Here is a 23883-nt window from a genome sequence, read left to right on the forward strand (position 1 = left end):
ACACCATGTTCCTGGCAGGGTTCGAACCCACGCACCATCGTACATGAGTCAAACACCGTAACCACTGGACCATGTAGTTACCACGTTCATGTATCAAATCCAGCAGGCAGTCTGTTTTGAACATTTCACAATCAGTGATTTCATAACTCCCTCACTCACGTGTGACTAGAATGTATAGAGCCACAATAATGCCGTTACGCCAGATGGATCTTGACTTATGTCATCGGGAATGTGTTATTGCAAAACATATGAATCAACAAATAAATATAGCCAAACCTATATTACAAACAGTTTCTCGTAGAGGCACATCGTGACGAAAAAAGGAACATCATTCAACAACACATATGGCTTCTTTTTAAGTGGGGGAGGGGGGGCGTATTTGTGCAATATCCATCTGGATAATGATTTACAGAAAGCAAACATGAATGCAACCACAATGATTCGACAGCTACTTCACATGTCGACTCATATAATGAACGTTGGGAGTTATTGGAAACCAAGACTTCGTGCCAAACTGAAGTATCGCAGCCCGACATCGGAAATATTTCAATTGAAGACGGTTGCAATAATCAGACTTCTTCCGACAATATTGATCCGTTGCTTGATTTGCAGAACTTGTGATTCAGTGGTGTATTGACTTCAGTAGTGGTAGTTCTTTGCAGATTGTGTTTTTGGATATCCCAGTATCGTTTTCCCCGAGTTTGTGATAAAATGGTCTCCTCATAAAAATGTTTCTTCACTTTGTTTTGTTCTTTTTCTCAACAATGGATTTCAACAGTTCATAATCGTACAAATGTCCAACCTTTCCCATGGTTCATTTGAAGCCTGCAAATGTGTTTCCAAATATTTGACAAAATTCCAAACTTCTAATCAAGTCAACCTCATCTTGGCATGATTTTGATGTTATCATCATCCAGGGTGATCCATCTCCCTTTTTCCTTTCATAAGAGAAACTCTCATTTGGGGGTATTGGCAAGTACGAGAGTGTGTTGCCAAAGTCATGATTCTCCACTTGAGCATGATGTGCCAAGTAATAGAAGACTGTTTGTTCCATCCTTTCAGGAGACAACTTTCTGTCCTCATCTCATTGCAAATTCTGGGCATGATTATTTGCTTAACACAAAGCCCAAGTAATGAGGCTTCATCCTCACTGAGGGCTTGAGTCTCACATCGTGTCAGAACAAAAAAGCCAAGAGCGCGTCATATTAGCCGGGACTGAGGGTCGCCAGATTGTCTGCAACAGTGTCATCAAGTCTTTCAAAGAGACAGGATGCAAGATTAGTTCAAACACTTGGATGTTGCCAAATTGGCATTGGTTGAGCAAGGAGGATGTCTCAAAATAAGCAACATCAGAAAGTCAAGAGCATTAATTGGTTTTGTACTTGATTAACTGGGGTTTCAAAGTTGGAAACTTTTAAGCTTATTCAGGCACTGTCTTCTATTGATGCTTGAAGTTATGCATCTATCCCAATTTTTTTTTAGATGAAAGGGGTCTTTGACAAGTTGTTTTTATGTGCATGAATTTACCTTTTCCCAGATGTGACAACTTTAATATTGACTAGTATTACACAAATATGTGGCTTCCCTCACAAGAAATGAAAACATGAATTACGATACATCTTTATCTCCACTTGTTTACACGTAGCTAATGTGAAAATCTTTTTGTAAATCCCTTCCCGTCGACAAAAGACGTACATTGCCTCAGTCAGACCATGATAGTGATGATGATGACAGGGTAATTTCCGTAGCAGCAAAGTGATCACAAGAAATAAGTGAGATATCGCATATCAGGCCAACCATTCCGGGATAGCCTGTGGTAACATTCTGGCAGTACGGCGGTGCTGCCCGTGTTTGTTTGTCTTATATCTCCGGTATTTCGTCAGTCCCGGGCCCCTTTATTCATTCCCTGACCCTAAGCATCTCTTTAAAAGCATCGGATGCGAGCCGGAGCTGGCCAGGCGATATCGGAATGTCGACGGCATGACAAGGCCCCCAGGCCAACGGACAAAAACAGGCACCTATTTATAAAACAGATACCCTTCTGATAAACGAACGGCAGAAATTCAATCTTGACAAAGGTCGATGGAACATTCAGTTATCTGTCAAGTTTTTTTGTTTTGTTTTTCCTTTCTGTGGGAAAAGGTCAGAGGCGCGAACTTAAGGGCCTGAGAGGATCAGGAATGAGATTTGTGCAAGTGACCCAGCCGAGGAAATTGGGATTGAGAGGGGAGGGGGAGGGGGGATTGGATGCCTAAATGCAGTGGGAGGAATCGCGGATTTTGCATTGAATTGCAACTTGAGATTAGAATCTTCTTTCTTTTTAAGTGGTCTGTCAAATGAGGATTTTCATTGGATTTCCCTCTTGATCATGCAGGAAATTACATAGGAATAACCCCATGAGATTTCAACATTTCCTTCAAATGTCCTTATATTTTTCAGATGAATCTTAAATTAGGAGTTAAAATTGATAAGGCTAAATATTTCAACCACTCTGTCAATCGTAAAAGAATCTTGTCATTTTTTGCTCAATAAAATCAGTTAGACAATTAATTGTTTACTCAAGTTGTTAATCATGAATTTAGCAAATCTATCAAATTGGAAATTTCAAAATCCTTAGGGCGATTGATTACAATCACCTTAAGGATTTAAAATTTCCTTCTATTTTTTTAATGAATCTATAAGTAAAATTGATAAGGCCAATTATTTCCACCACTACGTCATTGATACAAGAGTCTTGTAAACTTTTCAGTAAATCAGCTGACATTTGAAAAATTTAAATCATGAATTTAGCAAATCAATCCAATTTTGTGTCTCAGTCACCTTGAGAATTAATCCATTAATCCTCGAGTCAGTCCAAATCCATAAGACAGCAAATGACCACTTAGTACACAGAACACAGAAGACATCAAGAAAAGTTACTTGTCATCAATCAGTGAATATTTGTATTTTTTATTCAATTCTCAGGAGACATTTTTTTTGTTAAATAATAATTCATTTGAAAGTAGTCGGTGTTTAATCATTTGTAATCAACTAATCCTTAAACCTCTATTGATTTAAATAATGCATGATTTACTCTGTACAACTTCACATCAGTTTCATCCACTACAAAATATTTTCTACAAAATAAACATTGTTAATCATATTTTCCTTGTTTTTGTCATGACAATTTATTGCCTGTTCAGGGGATAAAATAGTGGTGTTTTTTTTTATTTCAAAGAAGAAGGGGGTTTAAATCGGACAAAAACAACAGAAAAATTATTGCACTGCTAGAACAGAACAAAGTAAAATGTGCAGGGAAATTGACATGGTTTTGTTTAAAGTAAAATGAGTCTGATGTTTGCATGATTTAATCTCAAACCAAACAATTTCTTCTTTATTCATTGACACCCTGATGGTTGTAAAAACAAAATTGGCAATTCACGTTGCAGTAAATTTCTGAAAAAAAGAAAACTCTGTTTACTTGTGTTTTAGAAGTTTTTTTTTTTCTACTCAATGGGACAAAATAAACATTTCACTAGAAAATATAACGTTTGTTGTGTGTAACACCCCGATGTACAAAAATATACAAAAAAGAAACTCAAAATGTACAAAACATAAAAGAAACGTAAAAAAAACAAAATGCTGTGGGTGTACAATGTCTCTTTGCATAATATTTGAAAACGAAAAACAGTTGATTAGTTTTTAGAAATCTCTGGGGATATACTCGTGAGATATTATTTTTGTTTGTTCATAAAGATAAAATATTTACATCTCGATTAAGGTTCATTATTTTATCCTAGCCAGAATTGACTTTCACTTTCCATTCTGTGTAATGTACAAGATCACCTCATCAATATCATTTCAACTAAAATTGTTGCTTAAATGGCAGAAACGGAAGAAACTATCAAACAATGAAAATATCACTTTCAGTTTGATTTTTTTTTTTTTTTCACATTTTTCTGTGAGAAAACTTTAGAGTCACTGATTATGTTTCAAATTTTTACTGAACAAAATGTAACACTAATGTCATATAAAAACAGGGTAATTTCCAAAGTGTTATTTCGGAAATGAAACAATCTTTTTTTGGTGTTCAGCAAACCTCAAATTTACGACGTCATGCTCCAATTTCTGTTTTTCATTTTCACAAGCCCCGTCTCAAACAAGAAAGGTTTTTTCCCCCTTCAAAATCCTTTTTCTCACTTCATCCTTTCACAAATTTCATAAATTTCACAGCACTTCCTCAAAAATGTCTACCAAGAGCCAGTGATTTGAAAATTATCAGTTTTTTGACATTTCAGCATCTTTCTGCCATCGATCTCCGACAACAGAGAAATGTTAAAACTAATAAAACAGAAATTGAAAGGATTTTTGTTAGTTTTTACTCGTGTGTGAGGTACATTGTAAGGATATCTCAAGGATACCTCGTACAAATTTCATAACTCTTGCTGCCTTATCCTAATCCATTCATGCTGCTACATTTGTAGTTCTCGAAACTCCATTTTAGTTATTGAGTAAAATAAATTTCAAGATTTTACTCTTTCCCTTAAGTTAATTTTTTTTGGCACATAGGGATGCTGATAGGACCTTTATTGTATTGATTAATGTGGGTAATTTAAAAGTCAAGATTTATCCTAACATCTCTGATTTCATCGAATTGAGCAATCAGTCCTTTCTACTTGAACCAGTTGAATTTTGCTGCATGAAATTGGCAAAACTTCAAAAAAAAACAAAATACTCCGAACAAAATATATTATCAGGGTGCACTATCCACAACTTTCATCTTAACTCCCCACACCATAACTCTCAACTATTTCAAAACCACCAACTTTTTCAGTTTTATCCTATAGATTGCTATAAATATTTATTTTACACTGGCTGGTCCTTTACAGAAATGTATGTTAAGTAACAGGCTTTAGGCAGAACATTTTCAATGTTTTCTTGTTCTTGTTTAATACCCTGTCAACTGAAAAAACCTTGGGGAGATTTTATAGCTGGCTGGCATTTTGTTCTAGCTGACCGGTTTAGCTGAATCACTCCGTAACATTCCTAAATGCTTAGTTTTTTTTCATGAGTCAGCTTTCTGTTCAAGTAAAGCAGATAATAATGCTGGTTGTTAACATGTGTATTTAAATTGGAGAACAGTCGCGGTGATGACATCTTAAGTTAATTTGCATATCATTGATAAATGGTCTATGTAATTACTCCTGTATGTACAGACTGCAGAACTCACAATAAGCATTGGTGTCCCGCGGTAAAATGCCCCAAGAAAAAAAATATATATGGCAGAACTCGATGGCTGAAATATGTCCAACTCACACAAATTGCACTTGTTCTGTTAATAAACATTTCTGTTCCAAAAATATGTTTTATAATAAATGGAGAGATTTTGCCATATAATTTGTTTCAAAGTTCATGATGATGTTGACTCGCTTTTTCCCGATCAAAAAGGAGTACTGTTCTTAAAGTCAAGGCACTTGGATGCTGATTCTATTTTCAATGTTTTTGCTTTATTTAATTTATTTAATGATTATTTTTTTTAATGAAGTGGGAGTGGTTAGTGGTGGCTGACTGGAGGAACGATGACGACTTCACCTCCGCTCGTCGGTCGCCATATTAGAGTCTGTGCATTGTTGGCATTGGGTGCACGCAGCGCCTCTGGGGGCGCCACCTCATTCTGCCACGGCTCCAGGATGTGCGGTTGCTCCTGGATGATGGGGTCCAGTAGGCGCGCCCGTCGGCCTAACGGCTGCGTCTCATCCACTGCAATGTTAATCCGCATACGCCACTTGATCGTCCGCAGGACAAACTTCTGTCCCGTGGTCTTGTTCATGGCGATGAGCCAGACCGTGAAGCTCTGGTCCCTAGCCAGACGAGTCAGTCGGACCTGGTGGCTGTTCCTGACTGGGATATCCCAGGTAATGGAAGGATGGAAGTTGTCGTTCATGCGTAGATGGAAGGTGCTGTAGCATGACGTGGGGCCGGGGATGGTGGCTACTTCGGTGGTGCAGCCATACCATGGGTAGTGCTTGCCATCGGAATCGCTGACAAAACGTTGCTGGTTGCTCTTTAGGGAGGGAATCTCCCAACTGGACCTGAAGAGGGCAGCAAACACAAGACAGCTTTATTAGAAAAATCAAACATAATAATGGAGGGAGAGCTAATCTTCCTTACTCGCAGCAGAAGCTGAATTGCAAAGGACACAGCTATAATGTGGTCTAGCCGAAGGCATGTAATGGTGCCTTAGGCAGACGCCATATGACCCATGTTTAACTGTGGAGCACAGCCAGATCAAAAGTGTTACATATGACACGAGACAGGAATCGAACCCTGGTCACAATGGTGAGAGGCGAGTGCTTTATGCACTACGCCACCAAACTTGGCACTAAAAGTAACTCTAGTCACATTTAATTCACATTTTTGTGAGGAATTGGATTCAAATTAGCTTGAGAATCCCCATCTTTGTAGCAAGATGTAGGTCAGGACCATATGCCAGAGGATCATGGTCCGGTGTGTTCCTTAGCAAACCACTTTACAATGATTTCTTACTTTCATCCTGGATGAAACATTTATATGTGTTACCATGGTTTTTGATAACACAATGTTTCATACCATTGCACTTATGATATGACTATGAGTAAAACGGGAAAAAAACTGTGTAGGGTTCAGACCCATGCCAGAGACTCAACGTATTGCTGAAAGCCCATGACAATACACCAACCTGTACTGCAATACTGTGAATGGGGCATATATTAAAGGGAATATACATCATTTGCTTTTGCTGTAATTTTCAGAAATGGATGGAATTGGGGGGTTGGAAATATGAAGCAATTATAGTTACACTGACTTTTTGGAGGTTTTGGGTTCGAAAATGCTATAAAAACCAAGAAAAACGACCATTTTCCTGTAGTCTGGTTCCCTGACTCCATATAAGAAGAAACAGAGCAGTTTACATACATTAGGGAATTGTAAGGTCAGGGAACCAGTCTAGCTGGCCCGTACCCGTTCATAGGTTTGTAATCGATTGCAAACAAGTGCAATGGTCAATTGTGGCCAGTATTTGAAAAAAAGCCAGTTGTTTCCAACGCTGATCGGCCGATCAGCGTTGGAAATTGATACAAAAATACCAATTTTCTTGAAAATGACAGTATACCAGGTGCCATAATTTTACAGGATGCTTTAGACTGTCATTTACCAACATCCTATTAAGGTGTTTCGCAAAAACATGGTAGTTTTATTTTTCGATGTTTGCAAATGTTGTATATTCCCTTTAAAGTGCATTTCGTGGTAAATTGCACTGCACAAACACCGCTTGTTATCACACCATAACATGCATAGAGGGCACCTGTTATTAAAAGTCTGCACACATAGTACACAGCTAATGAGTAATGACACAAGTCAAAAAACAACAAAAGCTTGGTGCCAGGCAATTTACGAATTGATGAATCAGGCTCATTAGATCTTGATGGCCAATTATACAAATCATTTAGTGTTATCGGATATGGCATCAGCTGGCAATTTGTGAGCGAAATAAATAAAAGATCAACTGTGGTATGCTTGGCAGTAATACACAACCCAAGGGGAATCAATACTACAGGTAGGGGACTGGTACGAGCACTGTCTCAATTATACAGGTCACTGTATGCATTAATCTTCGTTCAACACGCCATCCGACAAAGCCAGCTGAGACCATTACACTCCATCTGATGGAAATGCACATCAACGACAGACTCGAGATGAAACTCCAAACTGCTCCAGGCAAACATAAATACATTTTGTAAATGTGCGCTGCTCATTTTCTGGGTGACATGCAGAAACGCACCGCTGTACATCATTTCAGTAATGGGAATATCTTGATGTATGGTTTCACTCAAGATCCTGTCGCAATTTTTTTTTTTGGGGGGGGGACAAGTGTGATGAATTATACTTGCTCAAATGGGGTTGTGTAACATTACCATTTTTCATATTTTCTTTTAAAAGGTATTTTAACATGTCTGTATTACTAATCGTAATCCATATTGTTTGATTTGTTCAATCTATCGACTAGTGTCTTGCCGATAGACCTCACAAAAAGCTACTTATTTGAGATTTCTTAGTTTAACTGTCAACTGCTTGATACATTTTTAACAAAGTTGAATTAGAGTTGCACTATTCAGTCTGTGCACAAGCAATTGAGGGCGCTCTTCACCTTGCATCGTAAGCAGTAAATGGAGGTGATACTCAACTGGTTCAATCACACACCAAATTAAAGACTGATATCTACCAGGCTAGAGTGAGTCCCTCAGTACAGACTGTATGCACCTGGCTACTAGGGGCCACACTGTGGGCAGAGTGGATTGAAAGATTATCTGTGCTTTGTAATTCGGCCAAGACACCATTTCCAACCATTAAATCTACAACTGATAGCACAACTGCTAATGGGTACTGCATACCAATCACAGACTGCACTTGTTATGAGAAGTCGTAGCAAATGGTGTTTCAGTGTGAGTCTGACTGTGCAGTGAGGGGGAAGGGGGTTGGGTTCTGGGGTAGGGGCATAGCATGTAGCTCTTGATCAGTGTCAGGTGCAACTGTGTACGGAGTTTCCTCAGGATGGTGATTCATAGTCCGTCCAAAAAACAGTCATTGATTCGTGAGGTAATGAGGGTGGTAGCAATGGGGTCTATCCGATGTTCCCCAATACCTATGTTCCCGAAAATCCTTAGGGCTAGGGTTAGTAGGGGTTAGATGGTTAGGATTACAGTTAGGGGTAGATGGTTAGGGTTAGGGCTGGGGAGCATACGTATTGGGGAATATAGGTATTGGGGAACATAGATATGCACCTGGTAGCAATGGCTCAGTAAGGAAGGAATGCTCGTACATGGTTGATGCAGGGGACTTGACATATCCACCCCTGGTGACCCCGGTTCGAATCCCACCCAGATTGACCCTGTTGGTTTATTGAGTTCCCAGTCACAGCTTGACTCTGTGGCTGCACTTTGTACCATGTCTTGGATTTCCTCCATCTAAACCGATCAGTTTGTCATCTTCTTTCATCTTCGTTTCTGTAAATGTTGTTCCATTGATATGTCAACTTCATCCATAATCCTAACTCTGCACGTTTTCCTGATCAGATATTTCGAAGGCATTCACCCCACATTTGTCAGTCCTGTTTTTGCCATGATGTATTGGCTAGGAACAAAATATCTAGTCCATTCTATAGTCATTGAATGTCAGCAGGCTTGAGAATGACAGGGTTCTAGACATTGTCACAGACACTCTCTCTTGGTGTAGTCATAATCTCATCAACTGGAATCTGTAAAATTGGCAGCATTGATTGGATCAGTCATTCTCTTGGCATTGCTCCGCAGATTCAAGGATTTCTGCTGATTATTTTATTGTATCAAGACCAGACTTATAATATATCCCTTTATTTTTCTTCCTCTTTTTTTTGCAACACCGATCCAATTATTGTGCTGTCTGCCTCATTGCAATACACAACTCAATGAAATTGTCATCAAAGTCACAGTACAGCCAAAAATGTATAATGGTTTTTGGTGGTAGCTGAAATTATTTGAATCATAAAATCAAAGACCTTGCCCTTCCGTGTTGCTGTTGCAAATTTCTTGAGGGGAGATCTGAATGCAAACATTCAAAGTGAACTGTGATCAGCACTACCACTGCTTTAATCAAAACTGTCCACTTCGCGCCTCGGAAATGGAATGGCATCAAGTGAATTAATCATCACACCTTTGAAAATGTGTTTGTGGAGCATCTGAAAAGGGCCGGTCTGATTGAGGAGACGATAACAAATGCGTATCGCATGACGGGGGATGACTAGGTGATGAAACCAAGACAACATACACGCCAGTATCGTTCCCACATGAAAAGAACCGACAGCTAGCCAGGCGATTAATAAGTCAGCTTTTTTTTATGGAAATTTTGGCAGTTCTGATTTCTGGATGGACGACATAAATGTTTCACTGACAGTGTGTGCACAGCACTCCGAAAGGTGCATCCATCTGTTACTAAGATTTTTATCGGTTCCCTATTAAAAAGCTGCAGCATGTAATTATTATATATTTCAACGTTAATATCGTGGTTCAGAGCTTTTCAGTTTGATTTCTGTGCCAACAAATTGCCTTCCCCTCCCCCCCCCCCGAATAAAAAAATGTTTACCCTATCTCTGAATAATTGGCATAAAGAAAATGTGCAACATTTTTCAAATCAAAGCTGAGAATATTTTCCAAGAATCTTTCAAGTCTGTTGGTCTAACTTCACCTCTGCCATGACAACACTAAATCTAGACACTTCTGAGAATGATTTACTGACGACACACTAGACTTCTTGTGAGAGAACTAGGTATCCAGTCTGCTACACAATTCTCTTGCATAGCACAACAGTACGTGCCAGCAAGTGTGTATTTTGTGTAAAATGATGACATGTAACTTGACGCAGATTGGAATTTTGCCAATCTAAAATTATGCATGTTGTCCCTCTAAAGACACATGTAATTTATATGCATGGAACGACTATAAAGGGATATGCATTTTGCAAACGGTGGCAAACACTGATCCATGAAATTTAAAGAGGCCAGGAGATGAACTTTTCTTAGGGACACATTTTGTGCAACTTTCTTTTGTTGTGTTACATTACCTGGTATGACCTCCAAGCTCTCAAATTATGAGAGCTAAAAATGTCAGACAGTAACAAATTATGTTTTCATGAACAGATGTTTCTTGTTGGTATAAATAGCTGTGTTTCAAGCCTGATCGAACATGAAGGGATTTAGTAATTTATCCCTTCTTCTAAAACCACATTGTATTGTAAATAACACAATTTGTTAGGTTTAATCATGGAGCTATAAAACGCTTTATATATCGCTGTTTAATAATGTACAACATCTTTGGGTTGATCCTACTTTATAAGTGCATTTGGAGTCGACTCTTTGCACACATACTCTGTTCCAAAGTCCAACAGACATAACAAGTAAAAAGTGAAAGAAACAGACTTCCTTTGTTTGATAATCATGTTTAAACTGCAATATCAGATGATCCAATATTTATTTTGGGGGGCGTAGGTGTGCTGATGCAGACTAGTTAACAAAATAATCCACCATTCACAAAATAACCTGTGATACCTTGTCCAACAAACTCTTTGGTTGACTCCAGTGACATTTTAAAACGAAAGTGGATGCTGGCTAAATCTGTATGCAGATGGGTACTGGCATCCTGAATGGATGTCAGCAGTACAGTGCCCTTTAACATTTGGTAGTCAAAAATAGTGCATTGTTATCCATGGCACAGTAGAAAAGGCGAGGCAATGTGGTACTTCTTAAAGGGGAATGCCCCTTTCATATCTCACTCCATTTCCTTGACTTTGCTTTGCCAAGCTTTGTGAGATATGAATAGGATCTACATGTATATTTTTAAATCAATCTGCAGAAGGAACCCCACAACAAAGACAATATGTGCTTAAAGGGAATATACAACATTTGCAAGCATCAAAAAACAATACCAAATTATTATGAAATACCTTACTGGACAGTTAGTGAATGACACTCGACAGTCTAAAGCATCCATTAAAATCATGGCACCTGGTGTAATGACATGTTCAAGAAAAGTGGTATTTTTGTATCAATTTCCAACTCTGGTCAGCAGCGTTTGAAAAAAAAACCTGGCTTTTTTCAAATACTGCCCTCAATTCACCATATATTTAGCTGGTATGAATTTTGTTTGCAATCGATTACGCATCTAGATGAACGGGTGCAAGCCTTCTACACTGGTTCCCTGACCTTACAATTCCCCGACGTCTATAGATTGCTCCATTTCAATTTAAGTGGGGTCAGGGAACAAGACTACAAGAACATGATTCTTTTTCCAGCATCTACAAACATAAAACTTCAAACAAGTCAGTGTAACAACATTTACTATAAAATACTAATCCCCCAAATCCATCCATTTCTGAAAATTATAGCAAAAACAAATATTGTATTCCCTTTAAATTCAGTGCCAAAATGTCAGATGTTGAAGAAAAAATCTCTTTCTCAAACTGTGACCTGATGATCATGCGCCTAATGTCTGCGTATGACTAACCCATGGATATGATACGTCCCACAGTTCCACAGGAAGGGGCAATTTCCTGCTGTTTAGTGGCTGTCTGTCTTTCAAGGCTGAGTCCGTAACACTGAGTAATTACTGGAATAGGTCTGTATCTAAGCATTAAAGGTAATACACAACATTTGCTTTTGCTGCAATTTTCAGAAATAAATGGATTTGGAGGATTAGTATGCTATAGCAAATATTGTTAAACTGACTTGTTTCACGTTTTGGGTTCGTAGATGCTGGAAAAAACCAAGAAAACCAATCATATTCTTGTAGTCTGGTTCCCTGACGCCACTTAAGATGAACCGGAGCAATTTATAGACTTTAGGGAATTGTAAGATTATGAGAATCAGTCTAGCAGGCTCGTAGTCTTCACAGGTGTGTAATCAATTGCAAAGAAAATGCAGACGAACTAAATATGAAAAATTCGGAGTACTTTTTGAAAAAAAAGCCAGTTTTCTCCAACGCTGGTCGGCCAACCAGGGTTGGAAAAATACACTTTTTCTTGAGAATGTCAGCACACCAGGAGCCGCAACTTTGAAGGATGCTTTAGGCTGTCATTCCCTAACAATCCAGTGAGATATTTCGTGATAATTTGATCATTTCGTTTTTCGATGTTTGCAAATGTTGTTTCTTCCCTTTAAAGGTAATATACAGCATTTGCTTTTGCTGTAATTTTCAGAAATGGACGGATTTGGGGTAAGTTACAGGTTACAGCAAATATTGTCTGTTCAAAGTTTTGTGTTCATAGATGCGGGGGAAAAAATAAGGGAAAAATGCTGGTCTTGTTGTATTCTGGTTCCCAGACCCTACTTCATATGAATGGAGAAATTTATAGACGTTGGGGAATGGTCAGGTCAGGGAACCAGACTAGCTGGCTCGCACACGTTCACGGATGTGTAACCGATTGCAAACATAATGTGGACTAACCAAATTTGGTAAATTGGCAGTGTTTGAAAAATGTCTGTTTTTTCCAACAGTGGTCGGCTGACCATCGTTGGAAATTGATACAGTCAAGTAAGGTATTTTATTATAATTTTGTAGTTTGGCTGTTGATGTTTGCAACTGTCATGGTATATTACTTGTATCACAAGATGACTATTCATTTGCCCACAAGGAAAAGGTGAATGGTATATTGCAGCTGATATGCAGTTGCACAAAAAAGGACATTTTCACTCCAGAAAACCATAACACCTTTTTTCCCTGAATGTCAGAGAGTAAAATCAATACATCTTCTGCTAAGTCAAGTCCTCTTACACGTAGGTGCATCTCAAAAAGTGACACGCCAGCAGCAACTACTAAAACACACAAGAATCCATATATGCTGGAAGGATCGTTGTAGGCCTGCACTGCAAAGGTTCATGGCTCTCATGAGGTTAAAGGCACTGTCCATTTCCACAGATTCAGTTACTGTTGATTTTGCCCCCCTGGAAAATGCACAACTCAGCAGTTGACACGTGAGAATATAAGTCAGCTTCTTGCACTTGTAATATTGGTTTGGAAAGCAAGCAGGCTGTTTGTGGTCTGATGCTGCTAGTCTCATTTCATAGGCCAACAATGTTCTCATTTGAGTGTTCATTGTTCAAATGAGAGCCTGGTGTCAAGACTAAGTGATTATCAACACAGCTGTGAGCATTGACATGAATACTTGTCCACTTTCATTTCATATCTCACATAGTTCAGTGGTGTAGTATCTGTGCATGCTACAAAATACTAGCCCCCAGCAATTCATTGGTCTATTCCATTAAGTAGGATGCCTCAATCAAGTAATGTCATACATCACTCAGATTAGACCTTGCCTCAAGATTGTCCTTTTTTACTGAGCTTGAAATGCCACCATTCCTTGAGCGTTGCACTGATTCTTCTAGAATCGTAACCGAAGCTCACCCTTAAGAAAACCGGGGACATAACTACAGGATCTTGCAACATAAATGTCCCTGCACAGGCTTACAGGCTTGCATCCTTGCTCTGTGGTTAAGGTTACCGCTAGGCTAAGTCCATCAGATATTGACACAAGCAGGGCAGACCGGCCTCAATTATTAGGTTAGCTGCATTACAAGATTGGCCTCATTCAACCAAGTCTAACCCACTTCTAATATCTTTCGGTTAGTCGGCTAGTCGCCTCGCTGCACTTTTTTTCCGATTCAGTCAGGCTGCACTGTAATGCAACAACAACAAAATCCCTGCAAATTTTCTTATAATATTCAAAAGTGCTGAACTGAACTATTGCCCTTCTGTCAGATAGCATGTGCTGAATCAAATTTGAAAATTACTCTTCTTTCCAATCTAGCGTCCGCCTAGTTTGGCGACTCCAAATTGAAGCCTGAAGCCAAGTCTTTGGTCGGCGAATGGAATGAAACGTGATTTGTAACACACACTTCCCCAAAGCGAAGTCACTTTGTATTTGTGTTTTGACGTTTTACAAGCGATGGTAAACGGAACTACAGTATGTTATGCTAGAGCACAGCCAGCACTATGATCAAACCCATCATTGGGTAAATTTTTAGACAGTCATGTAGGTTTTTATCCGATTTATAAATGATTGTAAGTACCGACAGGAAGAATGTGGTGTCTCACCAAATGCTGAATACCTTTCCAGCAATTTTTTTTTTTTTTACATGTCTTGAAACCTTTTAGACATTAACATCAATTAAGTCCTCCCATCACACCCTCCACCCCCAGAAAATGAAGTCAAGAGGAAGAGCACCTGATGTAACTTCTAATTTTTTTAACACGAGGCGAAGGAAAAATGCTGCATCACATTGTTTTATGTTGACCCACTGTAAATTAATGCTCACTGCAGTCTTTCGCTGCTCGTAGGAATTGTCTCAGTCCTTGCTATATTTGGAACCGAAAAAGGACGGCACTTCCGCAGGATTCCCGCACAATTGGATGTAACTGGCTAACTTGATCAATGCTGGGCACTTCCCTGCGATGGACGCTGACAACTCAGAGTGCTGCACATATAGCTCCTTGCCTGGGATTTGGGGGTGAACTGTACTGTGAGTGCACCCACCGTGTCATTATTTGAGGAGAGACGTTGGCTCAGCAGTTTAGAGGGGAACTCAAATCTCGTTACAGACAGCTGAGTTATCTCGACCTGCACCTTTTTTTTATGACGTGCCTAACTTTGAGGTTATTTTCAACAGTCCCGCGACAGTGTTGTTGAATCTCAAAGCAGAAAAGTAATGCTGCTACATGTAAGTGGAGTGGACTAAACCATTTAAGTAGCAAAATTATTTCTCATAAAGTGTTGTTACCTAAACAGTTGGTAAAACTGTACGAACATCATCAAAATGTCAGATCTGAAAATGCGGGTAATATGTGTCTTATTTACTCGGATGGTGTCCCCTCAGTGCCAAGAGCTAATAAAACCAAAAGCATACCTACTAAACCCTACTTGGAAAATTCATTGTCCTCATTATCCATGGAACCTAGTTCTCTCATAAAGAAGCTTCAGCTATAACCCTGCCCTGTCTGTGACACCCCCCTTCAAGAAATCCAACCAGTATTCAAAAGAAAAAAAACCATGAGAATAACAGTTAAATTAATTATTAATGTTGAATCATAGAGAAAGTGCTAACAAAATGACACATGTGAAACAAAATGAAACGTGTGAAACAAAGTAGACAATGAGAGAAAAATCAGCAGGCAAAAATATTTCATCCGACCTCCAGTAAAAAAAAAACGGTATGAAATTTATCCCGAGCGTTTACAACCGACACGGACATCTTGAAGAGAGGCACTAAATCTCTGTCCGGTGGGTAATTATGACTGCTTGGTGATTTACAGATAGACGCAGAGAGTTCGAGCAGGAAATAGTTGAGTACAACACAAACAATGCACCAAGTGCGAAGCTTAAAGAGAGATTGTAGGGGGAGGTGGAACCCAAAATCTGATCCTCAGTGGACTGATGAAGGATTGGTATTTGGGGATTTTTTTTGCAGCCAAGAAATGAAGTTCCATCAAGACACTTGAGACTGGAAAGCTTTATTTCGAAAGATTATCTACTGTTTTGCCTCGTGGGATAGAGAAAGAGTCTTATTATGTACAAAACAGTGAACCACCATGTTTTCTGTAGGGCTTAGTTTAAAATCAGTTTTTTAATGTAAACTAAGGTGTGTTTTTTTCTGTTCACATTTTTTTTTAAATGAGAATATTGTCAATATTTTAAGTGTGACGTTGATACACTTGATTTGGGGAGTTGCAACAGGTGATTTGTGACATTCAGAGTAAGAACAGGTGCCTTCATGGATCCAACATTCGGTTGAGATTAAAGTCCCGGTGTGTGTTTGATCTTTTGGGTTATTTTCTGTGCAGTGACGGACCCCTTAGCACTCTCACCCTCCCCCTCCCCCCCCCCCCATTTCCTGAAAGCTAGATCCGCCCCCTATTCTGGCAGCACACACAAACATATATCATTTCCGATATGAGCGATGCTATATAGGTCTCCAATTATTTCGTTTCGTGCACGGTTATGTGTGCCACTCGACCACGATCAAGAAACATGACTGCTCAGAATTCCAGACGCAAAACATGATTGATGAAGTGTTTCTGTCTCTGGGTTTCGTCATGCGGAGATTTTGTTCACATAACGCTTGAAAGCAGACCGTGTGTTAACTTGAATCATGGTACATGTCTAAACATGTAATGAGCTGTCAGGTAAAGCAATTTTTTAGGTCGCAGATTGTAATTGTTAACATTTGTAAACAGTGGCGCGGGATAACTGGGATATTTTTACCCAAATCACAAACACTGTTCCAATACGGCGACGTGGACTTGAATTGCGTTCAGTAGGTTATATTAGTAACACCTTTTATTGGTACCGTATAAAAGATGTGGCTGTAAAAGGTAACATTAAATTAGTCTGCAGTTGGTGTTGTTTGTTTATATTTGTTGAAGGACAGAGCCGTTTTTGCATTCAAGTGCCATAATTTAGTTAAGTTAGACTTTCTCAAACCAGTTACACAACGGAAGTGAAGCAGAAAGGTGCCCCTCAGTATTTTTCTAATGACAAAATGATTGACTTTCGAGTTTAGACTTGACAGAATCGATCACTCTGTCGGTCTACGCAGCAGCAAAATGTCAAATTAAAACCAATGACCAGGGCCACGTTACAAAACAGTTACTCTTCAATCCAGCGAAATGCTAGCTTTTGTGGCTGGGGTTATTGAAACTGGCACAGAACACCATCCCATATCAGGAGCACTAATTCACCCATAGGACTAGAAGAAAGTCTACCGAATGTTCGGATTTGTATATAAATATATATTTATAAGAATGACGAGTGACGATAAGTAGAAACAGGTGCCAGTCTAAGTGTCACGTGTCATTAAGAGGCTAAGGGAAGAAAGCGCGGGAATCAGACACGAAATGATGCCAACTATATCACCGGCATGCAGAGAAAAGTGAGACGGACCATTAAAGACACCGTGTTATTTCTGGATATTAGGGAAATTATAATTTGTAGCAGCCAGCGACAGACTAGCAGTCGCCAACGATGTTTTTCCCATGTCGCTGATTGCTGAATCACTTTTGTTGCATGTGTTCTGTCGTCGTTGCAGCAGGTGCCTGAAGTTGTGTTTAACTGCACTACATGTTTAGGCCTATACAGAATTGGGGCATAAATATGCGGGCTTGCTTTTGTTTGTTTCAGTATGCATGTGGCTTTAGAAGTCCAGACTTTACGTTTTATTAAGCCTAATTGCACTTTGGGAGTACATGGGGAATTCAATTTTCTCAGCAGTGTTTCCTTACTTCGGATTTAGTTTCATTTTCTATAACCCATGGACTGCAAGGATTTTCTTACCACTCTCACAATGAAGTTCCTCGTACCCCGTTCCTTTTGAAATGGCACAGGAGCGTGGACAGTATACACTTAATAACCACTAAAAGAAAATGTGCGGGATCATATTTCCATTTAGCATGGAGTCCAAGCATAAGTTAATGCATTTTCTTTTCAAAACTAGAAGGAAAAAATCCCATCTTTCAAAATTTTATCTTGGTCTCATATTGTGTGATCTTGCAAAAGGGGAAATGTGATTCCTTTCCGTGGGGCAAAAGGATAAGGAAGGGTCATTTCTGTAAACATCCTCTACGAAAGAAGCACTTCGATCATTACTTAAAGGAGCTTCGCGCTAGCCTCTTTTACAAGCCTTTGACTTGTGTAGGATTTGTCTTTCAACCAATCGGGGTGCACGAAAAGAGGCTATAGCGTGACATTCCTCTCTATGTCAGCCAGTGCCCACTCCGTTCTGAAACCTAATTAACTAAAAAGCCTCCGTTACATCCACAGATTTCGCCTTCGCAAATGCCTCCAACTGCTTGCCCAACATCAAATCCAAGCACACAGCATATACATTTTCATTTCCACTGATTTCCCGCTTCTTGGCGATGTGGCAGCGTTGAACAAATAAACCGGCTGCCGCAAAAGAAACGATGTTTAACCGTTTCATAAAGCATGTCCGCGCACGAGTTTGATGTTTGCTCGTCCGAGTAAACGCGTCACGGTAAGCGATAAAACAGTTCCGAAAACCGAGCGTGTTTTGCAAAACGGGCTGAACCATCACGAACGATAAACAAAACTTCGATAAGCTCGCCCAAATGCGTCCTACTTCTTTTCCAACCGTTGATCACGTTCTAAGAATTAGAGTATTTTTAATTATGTTACTAGTCTGAATTGTGGACGTATCGATTTGAATAAGTTCAATATTCAGCCAGTTGCATATCTAAATGATTTGCGAATACGCGGATATTAATATGGGATGAATGCACTATCTGCAACACCATCATGCACCGACACAAACATGTAATCTGTGGCATCGTTATGAGGATGAATGAGTATATCAAAAGGTTAATGTATGTTGCGTTGTATATGTCTACTTCCAGATTTCATTTTCGTATGTCAATCCTGGATCTCGCGTTACTTCAAATCAATATTTGCCCCACTTCATGTTTTTGTTGAATGTGGATATCTCTTCTCGAGTGCTCATCAAACACGATTCGGTTTCTGTCTAGACGACGTATCTCACTCAAAGATTCAAGCAATGCAGTGCTTAAAAAACATTGTTTCAATATTTTGGGTAAAAAGAAATTGCGTGAATATCGCTTTTTGGTTGGTGTGCCTTGCTATTTTTCTTAATAGCTCGGTAATAAATCAACGCGGCCTGCCTAATTTATTCATTAGAGCCGCTGTGCCTCCGGGTGGCGAGCCCAAAAAAAGGAGCAAATTGCTAAATTGTCCGGGAGTGTTGTAAGCGAGTAGCGCAATGAGATCAAGGGGTCTCTGGAGCCCCGGGCCCCGTACAGTCCCTGCTCCATCCCCGCTCTGTTCAAACAAAACCGCGCTAGAACCTCGGGCTCACGCACAAGTGTTTCCTGTTTTCTATGTCGACCGTTCCATGGTCGTTTGCTGAAAATGTTCTTTTTTTTCTTCGCGAATCCATTTTACGTCTTAAGTGTATAGATTCAACCCCGTTTTACCTTTGCTTATCGTGTTGTATACCGTACAATCTCTTGCTGAGCTCGGTTCTAATGTTGCGGGAATGTAGCTTTTCTCTGACCCGTATTCAGAGGAAACCTTAGGAAATGTCTAGCTGTTTTGAATTTTGAAAAATATGTTTTAAACATTTTGTTTTAAAATAAAAACAGTTGATGTTCTCATTATTTATCTTTAATTTGATACATAATAAATATCGTTTATCCTATCAGTTCACACTGAATATACTTCTTCCAATGTTATCAGTCTCGCGAGCTGTTTCGTTCTCGTCGATATCACTACGCTATCTAGAAAGCCCGTTCTAGTAACTGAAACACTCCTTGTTGTTTCAGTGCTAGCACTGTAATATTACTATTCGAGGTGGACGTAATATGCGCAGTGGGACGCATGTCTTTAAACTGCCATGGAATTAATCAAAACAAAGTTTAATATTGTGACAACCATTATTACCTGGTCTTTACCCAATGATGATTGGCAAACTCAGACATTATTAAAGTGGGCCAGAGTAGTCCGAGCGTGAACCATGGTCCATGGGCCTTATGCACGAATCGGCCATATTGAATTGAAAGTTAGGTAAGATCTTAATTTTTTGAACTTGCGAAGAGAAATGAAAGCATTAATTTTTAATAAATTCCAGTCTGCTTCAATGAATAATTTAAAATTTGTAATTAAATATTCCCTAATGTTTAAGCCATATTTAAAAAAAAAACAAATACAGTAAAATAAGGCTGCATTGTGCCTGCATAAATAGTCTGGCGCCATCCCATTCAACAGTTAACAATTAATGAAATACATTCAGGAAACTCGACAAAAATGGCCAACTTGTGAATAAGGTCCATTGCTGAAAGCTCCCCTGGGATGGATTTACCCTCGGATAAAAGGCGCATGCGCGTGCCCAACCGTCACATTGGATAATACCAACACTAGGTAAAATAAGTTAGTGGAATGGTCAAGCACATCATTATCAGCGTCTGCAGACAAACCCCGCGCTGCGTCATTAATGTTACAGTCTACCGCAAAAACACTCCAGAGATTGACGACATCTTCATTGGGTTGCTGGAAACCACCTGCTGGTGATGGGCAGGTTTCCCGGTGTAGCATCTAAAAACGCATGGTTGACTAGTGCGCAGTACTCGGGAAATACAATTTGGCAACGTACGTTCTGTTCAAATTTGATTTGTTTCGCTGTAAACATGATTTTCCTCTATTTAAAGCGAGTCTTGGGCATTTTGTGACAAGTTCCGTCTAAATTCTGACAAGGTTGCGTCTAAATTCTTGACATCAAATTGCTACTATTTTTTTCACTCCGTGAGGTCAACGGTGTCCAGTGTATTGTTTTAAATGATTTAAAATTTTCACGGAAAACTTGCTTCGCGAAGACAACTATACGGAGTATAAAAGTCGATAACAGACGCACGTGAAATCATTATGCGCATGAGGACATTGACCAACGAGTTAAAATAAATAATGCTGGCAGTTTTTTTTTCTTTCACATGTAAGACATTCGTTTTATGTGCGGTGATGAACTGGGGTGTTCGAGTCATCCGAGAAAACTTTGCATAGAATATTGTTGATTGAGATTTCGGGAAAATATTCAAACTTCATCGACTTTAATCACCCTCAAGCACAGAAGTTCATTTCCCATGTGTATTTCTTTCCATTTGGAACGTCTGTCACGGTTCGTCAACACGAAAACCTCTGCTTTCTATTTTACTTGGAGATTTTATTTATTTTCCCATTTGGCACCACCCAAATGTGTTGGTCAAAATGGACTGCATAAAAAGGGCAGTGGCACACGCAAAGCTGGTGGGGCTGGTAGAGTCTGCATGATTGCTCATGGAATATTACAACTTGAACTCGCGACAGATAAAAAAAAACCCTTATACACATAATGGTCCCAAGCCCTCTGGGTTGCTACCTTTTTTTTTTGGCAAACCAAAGTGTCATATTTGAACAGTTCCTGGCGGTAGACAACTTGGTAAACAACAACAACCATTCACAACATGAGTACCCATTGTGTGTTCAATATACAGTATTGCCGACCAGTGACTTGTTTTGGTGTTGTCGGGATTTAGCGTAGGTAACATCAGCTCGACATCTAATCATTATTTGGTGGCCGAAAACTTGAACTTTAGTTCTAAAAACAGTTTGATTAAATGGTAGGGAACTTTGCCTGTTCGTGAAACACAATTTGAAAGCTATGGATCCACGTTTTATATTACATTCAAGGGTTTTATAGCGCAATACTTCTTTGGTATGATTCATTTTATCACATTATCGATTTTCGTTATCTGTATTGCTCCCAGTATAAGATATAATTTAATAATCGTGTTTCTAATTTTGTTAGCAGAGATTGCTGAGTTGCGCTGCTATACATAAGACTGAAAACGTTAAAGGGCCATTTATTGAATATTACGACGAAATTTATCGAGATAGGACACCCATTATGTTGTACAGCAAGGCACATGTTGAATGCTGCCTACCATATTGTCCTGCACATTAAGCGCAACCATTTATGTTAATGTACTTAATACAGTTTGTTTTCTCAAGGCCGGGTGACAAAAAGCCATTGTGAAAATTCGCGTGTAGTCATTCTCGCGTCGTATTATATGTGTCATTTCTCTATAGTACTATTTAAAGCAACATTCTTCGAAAACCAGGAAACAGATGGTTCCATATACATAACAAATTATAGAGCAACTGTAACGTTTTGTTGAGGATCTGAGCTAGGTATTGTAACTATGTTGTAACGTAATACTGCCCGGGGTGCCAATATTGTAGTGTCAATTATAAAAGGTTCCATACAATCATTTTGTAAAACCTTTCGCATTAACTCGTTCAAAAATATTGCTTTTTTTTTTAAATTTTAGATCGACCTTCAACTTGTCGCTTTTTGTAACTCTTGCGAAATGTGCTGGGGGAAAATAGCCCGGCCCCGATGACGAAGCTTTACCAGCAGCATGATAGTCATGACATACCCGAGGTACCAGACATACGGACGCGTATATTAAAACTAAGAACTCAGTCAGAATAATAAGTACCGCACATGTCTACTAATCTGATGCATTATCGAGAAACGGATTCAGTCAAGTTATTAATTCTTTAATTACTGAAGTAATCACAGAGCTCTGTAACCTTTACCCAAGAAAACAAATACAGCCTGGTATCCCGTCAACAGCTGGTAATCACCAGCTCGCGTAATTGCAACTCATTATGCCACTTGCGATCTGCATTTAGACAGATTTACATTGTAATTTATCACATCCCATACGGTGAAATCAGCTGGGCAGATTGTTCCCTAGCGTGCGGGTCTTTATAGCTCTAGACGATGGCAGATATGCGAGCATATTGTAGCGACCAATATGCCTAACTTAGTGAGAATGTTACAGTTGCGGCTGCTAAAAATGCCGAGGCGAAACACGTAAACCCCTTTGAAGAATGGATCCTAGCTCTACAGAAATATGCTATAACTTTCCCCTGAACTTTCTGCACAGTAACATGAGTCACTTAAATCTATAGGGGAAAGGCTGACGTATACTTGACGTCATCAAACATTAGCGGCAGCAACAAAAAGCGAACACATTTCCAATGTCTTCAGAGAGAAATTATTCGCAATCTACAAATTGACCTACTTTGAATTCGGCCTAAAATATGACCCACCCATTCCAAATGTCGTGCTTACTCTAGATGTGCACAAAACACATTTTACCAAATGGTGTTGCAGCTTATTATTAGCTCGTCCTAAATTGTTAATCATCAGCAAACAGAAAGGGACAGTCATTTCCAGCTGTGGAAATGAGAAATTAGACAGTTTCTAAGAGGTACAAGTAGGACTGGTGAATGACGAGGCAGATCACCGCAGTCATTCAATGAAACAAACAAATTGAACTTTGACCTCGTTAAGTCACGAGACTTTGCGAGAGTTTAAGACATTCTTGAGAACCGCCTCATATATAAATACATGGCTGGTGGGAAACATTATTATAACATCCGGGAAATGACCAATATTTTAAGCGAGTTTGAACACGCACTCGACATGATACAGTCGGGTAAACTGATTGGAAAAGTAGTATCACCCAGCTTTGACGCCCAAATATCTGGTTCGAAAACTTGTACAAAGCAAACAATCGAAATCCATAAGGACAAACCACTCGTTGTATGCGCTTTCTCAAACCCCGAAGTTGCTATACCTTAAAAGTCCCTTCAACCTCATTTTTTTTTTTAACTTCAATGCATTCATATAAACTACGCTCATGGCAAGGAAGAATAGTATTATTTACAGCACGTCAGGGATGAAGAGATTAGTAAAGATTACGTACAAGGAAA

General features: G+C 39.3%; 1 protein-coding gene across 3 annotated transcripts in view; it reads right to left on the reverse strand.

Annotated features, from left to right (window-relative positions):
• Positions 1-2915: 2915 nt before the first annotated feature.
• LOC119734221 (protein FAM78B-like) overlaps positions 2916-23883 on the reverse strand; it is a 28466-nt gene continuing 7498 nt past the window's right edge. For all 3 annotated transcript variants that reach the window (XM_038207589.1, XM_038207588.1, XM_038207587.1), the window contains exon 3: positions 2916-6071. In XM_038207589.1, coding sequence (XP_038063517.1) covers positions 5534-6071 — 538 coding nt within the window. In that variant the 3' untranslated portion in view covers positions 2916-5533. The remainder of the gene's footprint in view (positions 6072-23883) is intronic.

Source organism: Patiria miniata, unplaced genomic scaffold (assembly GCF_015706575.1).
Source record: "Patiria miniata isolate m_02_andy unplaced genomic scaffold, ASM1570657v1 HiC_scaffold_27, whole genome shotgun sequence".
NCBI lineage: Eukaryota > Metazoa > Echinodermata > Asteroidea > Valvatida > Asterinidae > Patiria > Patiria miniata.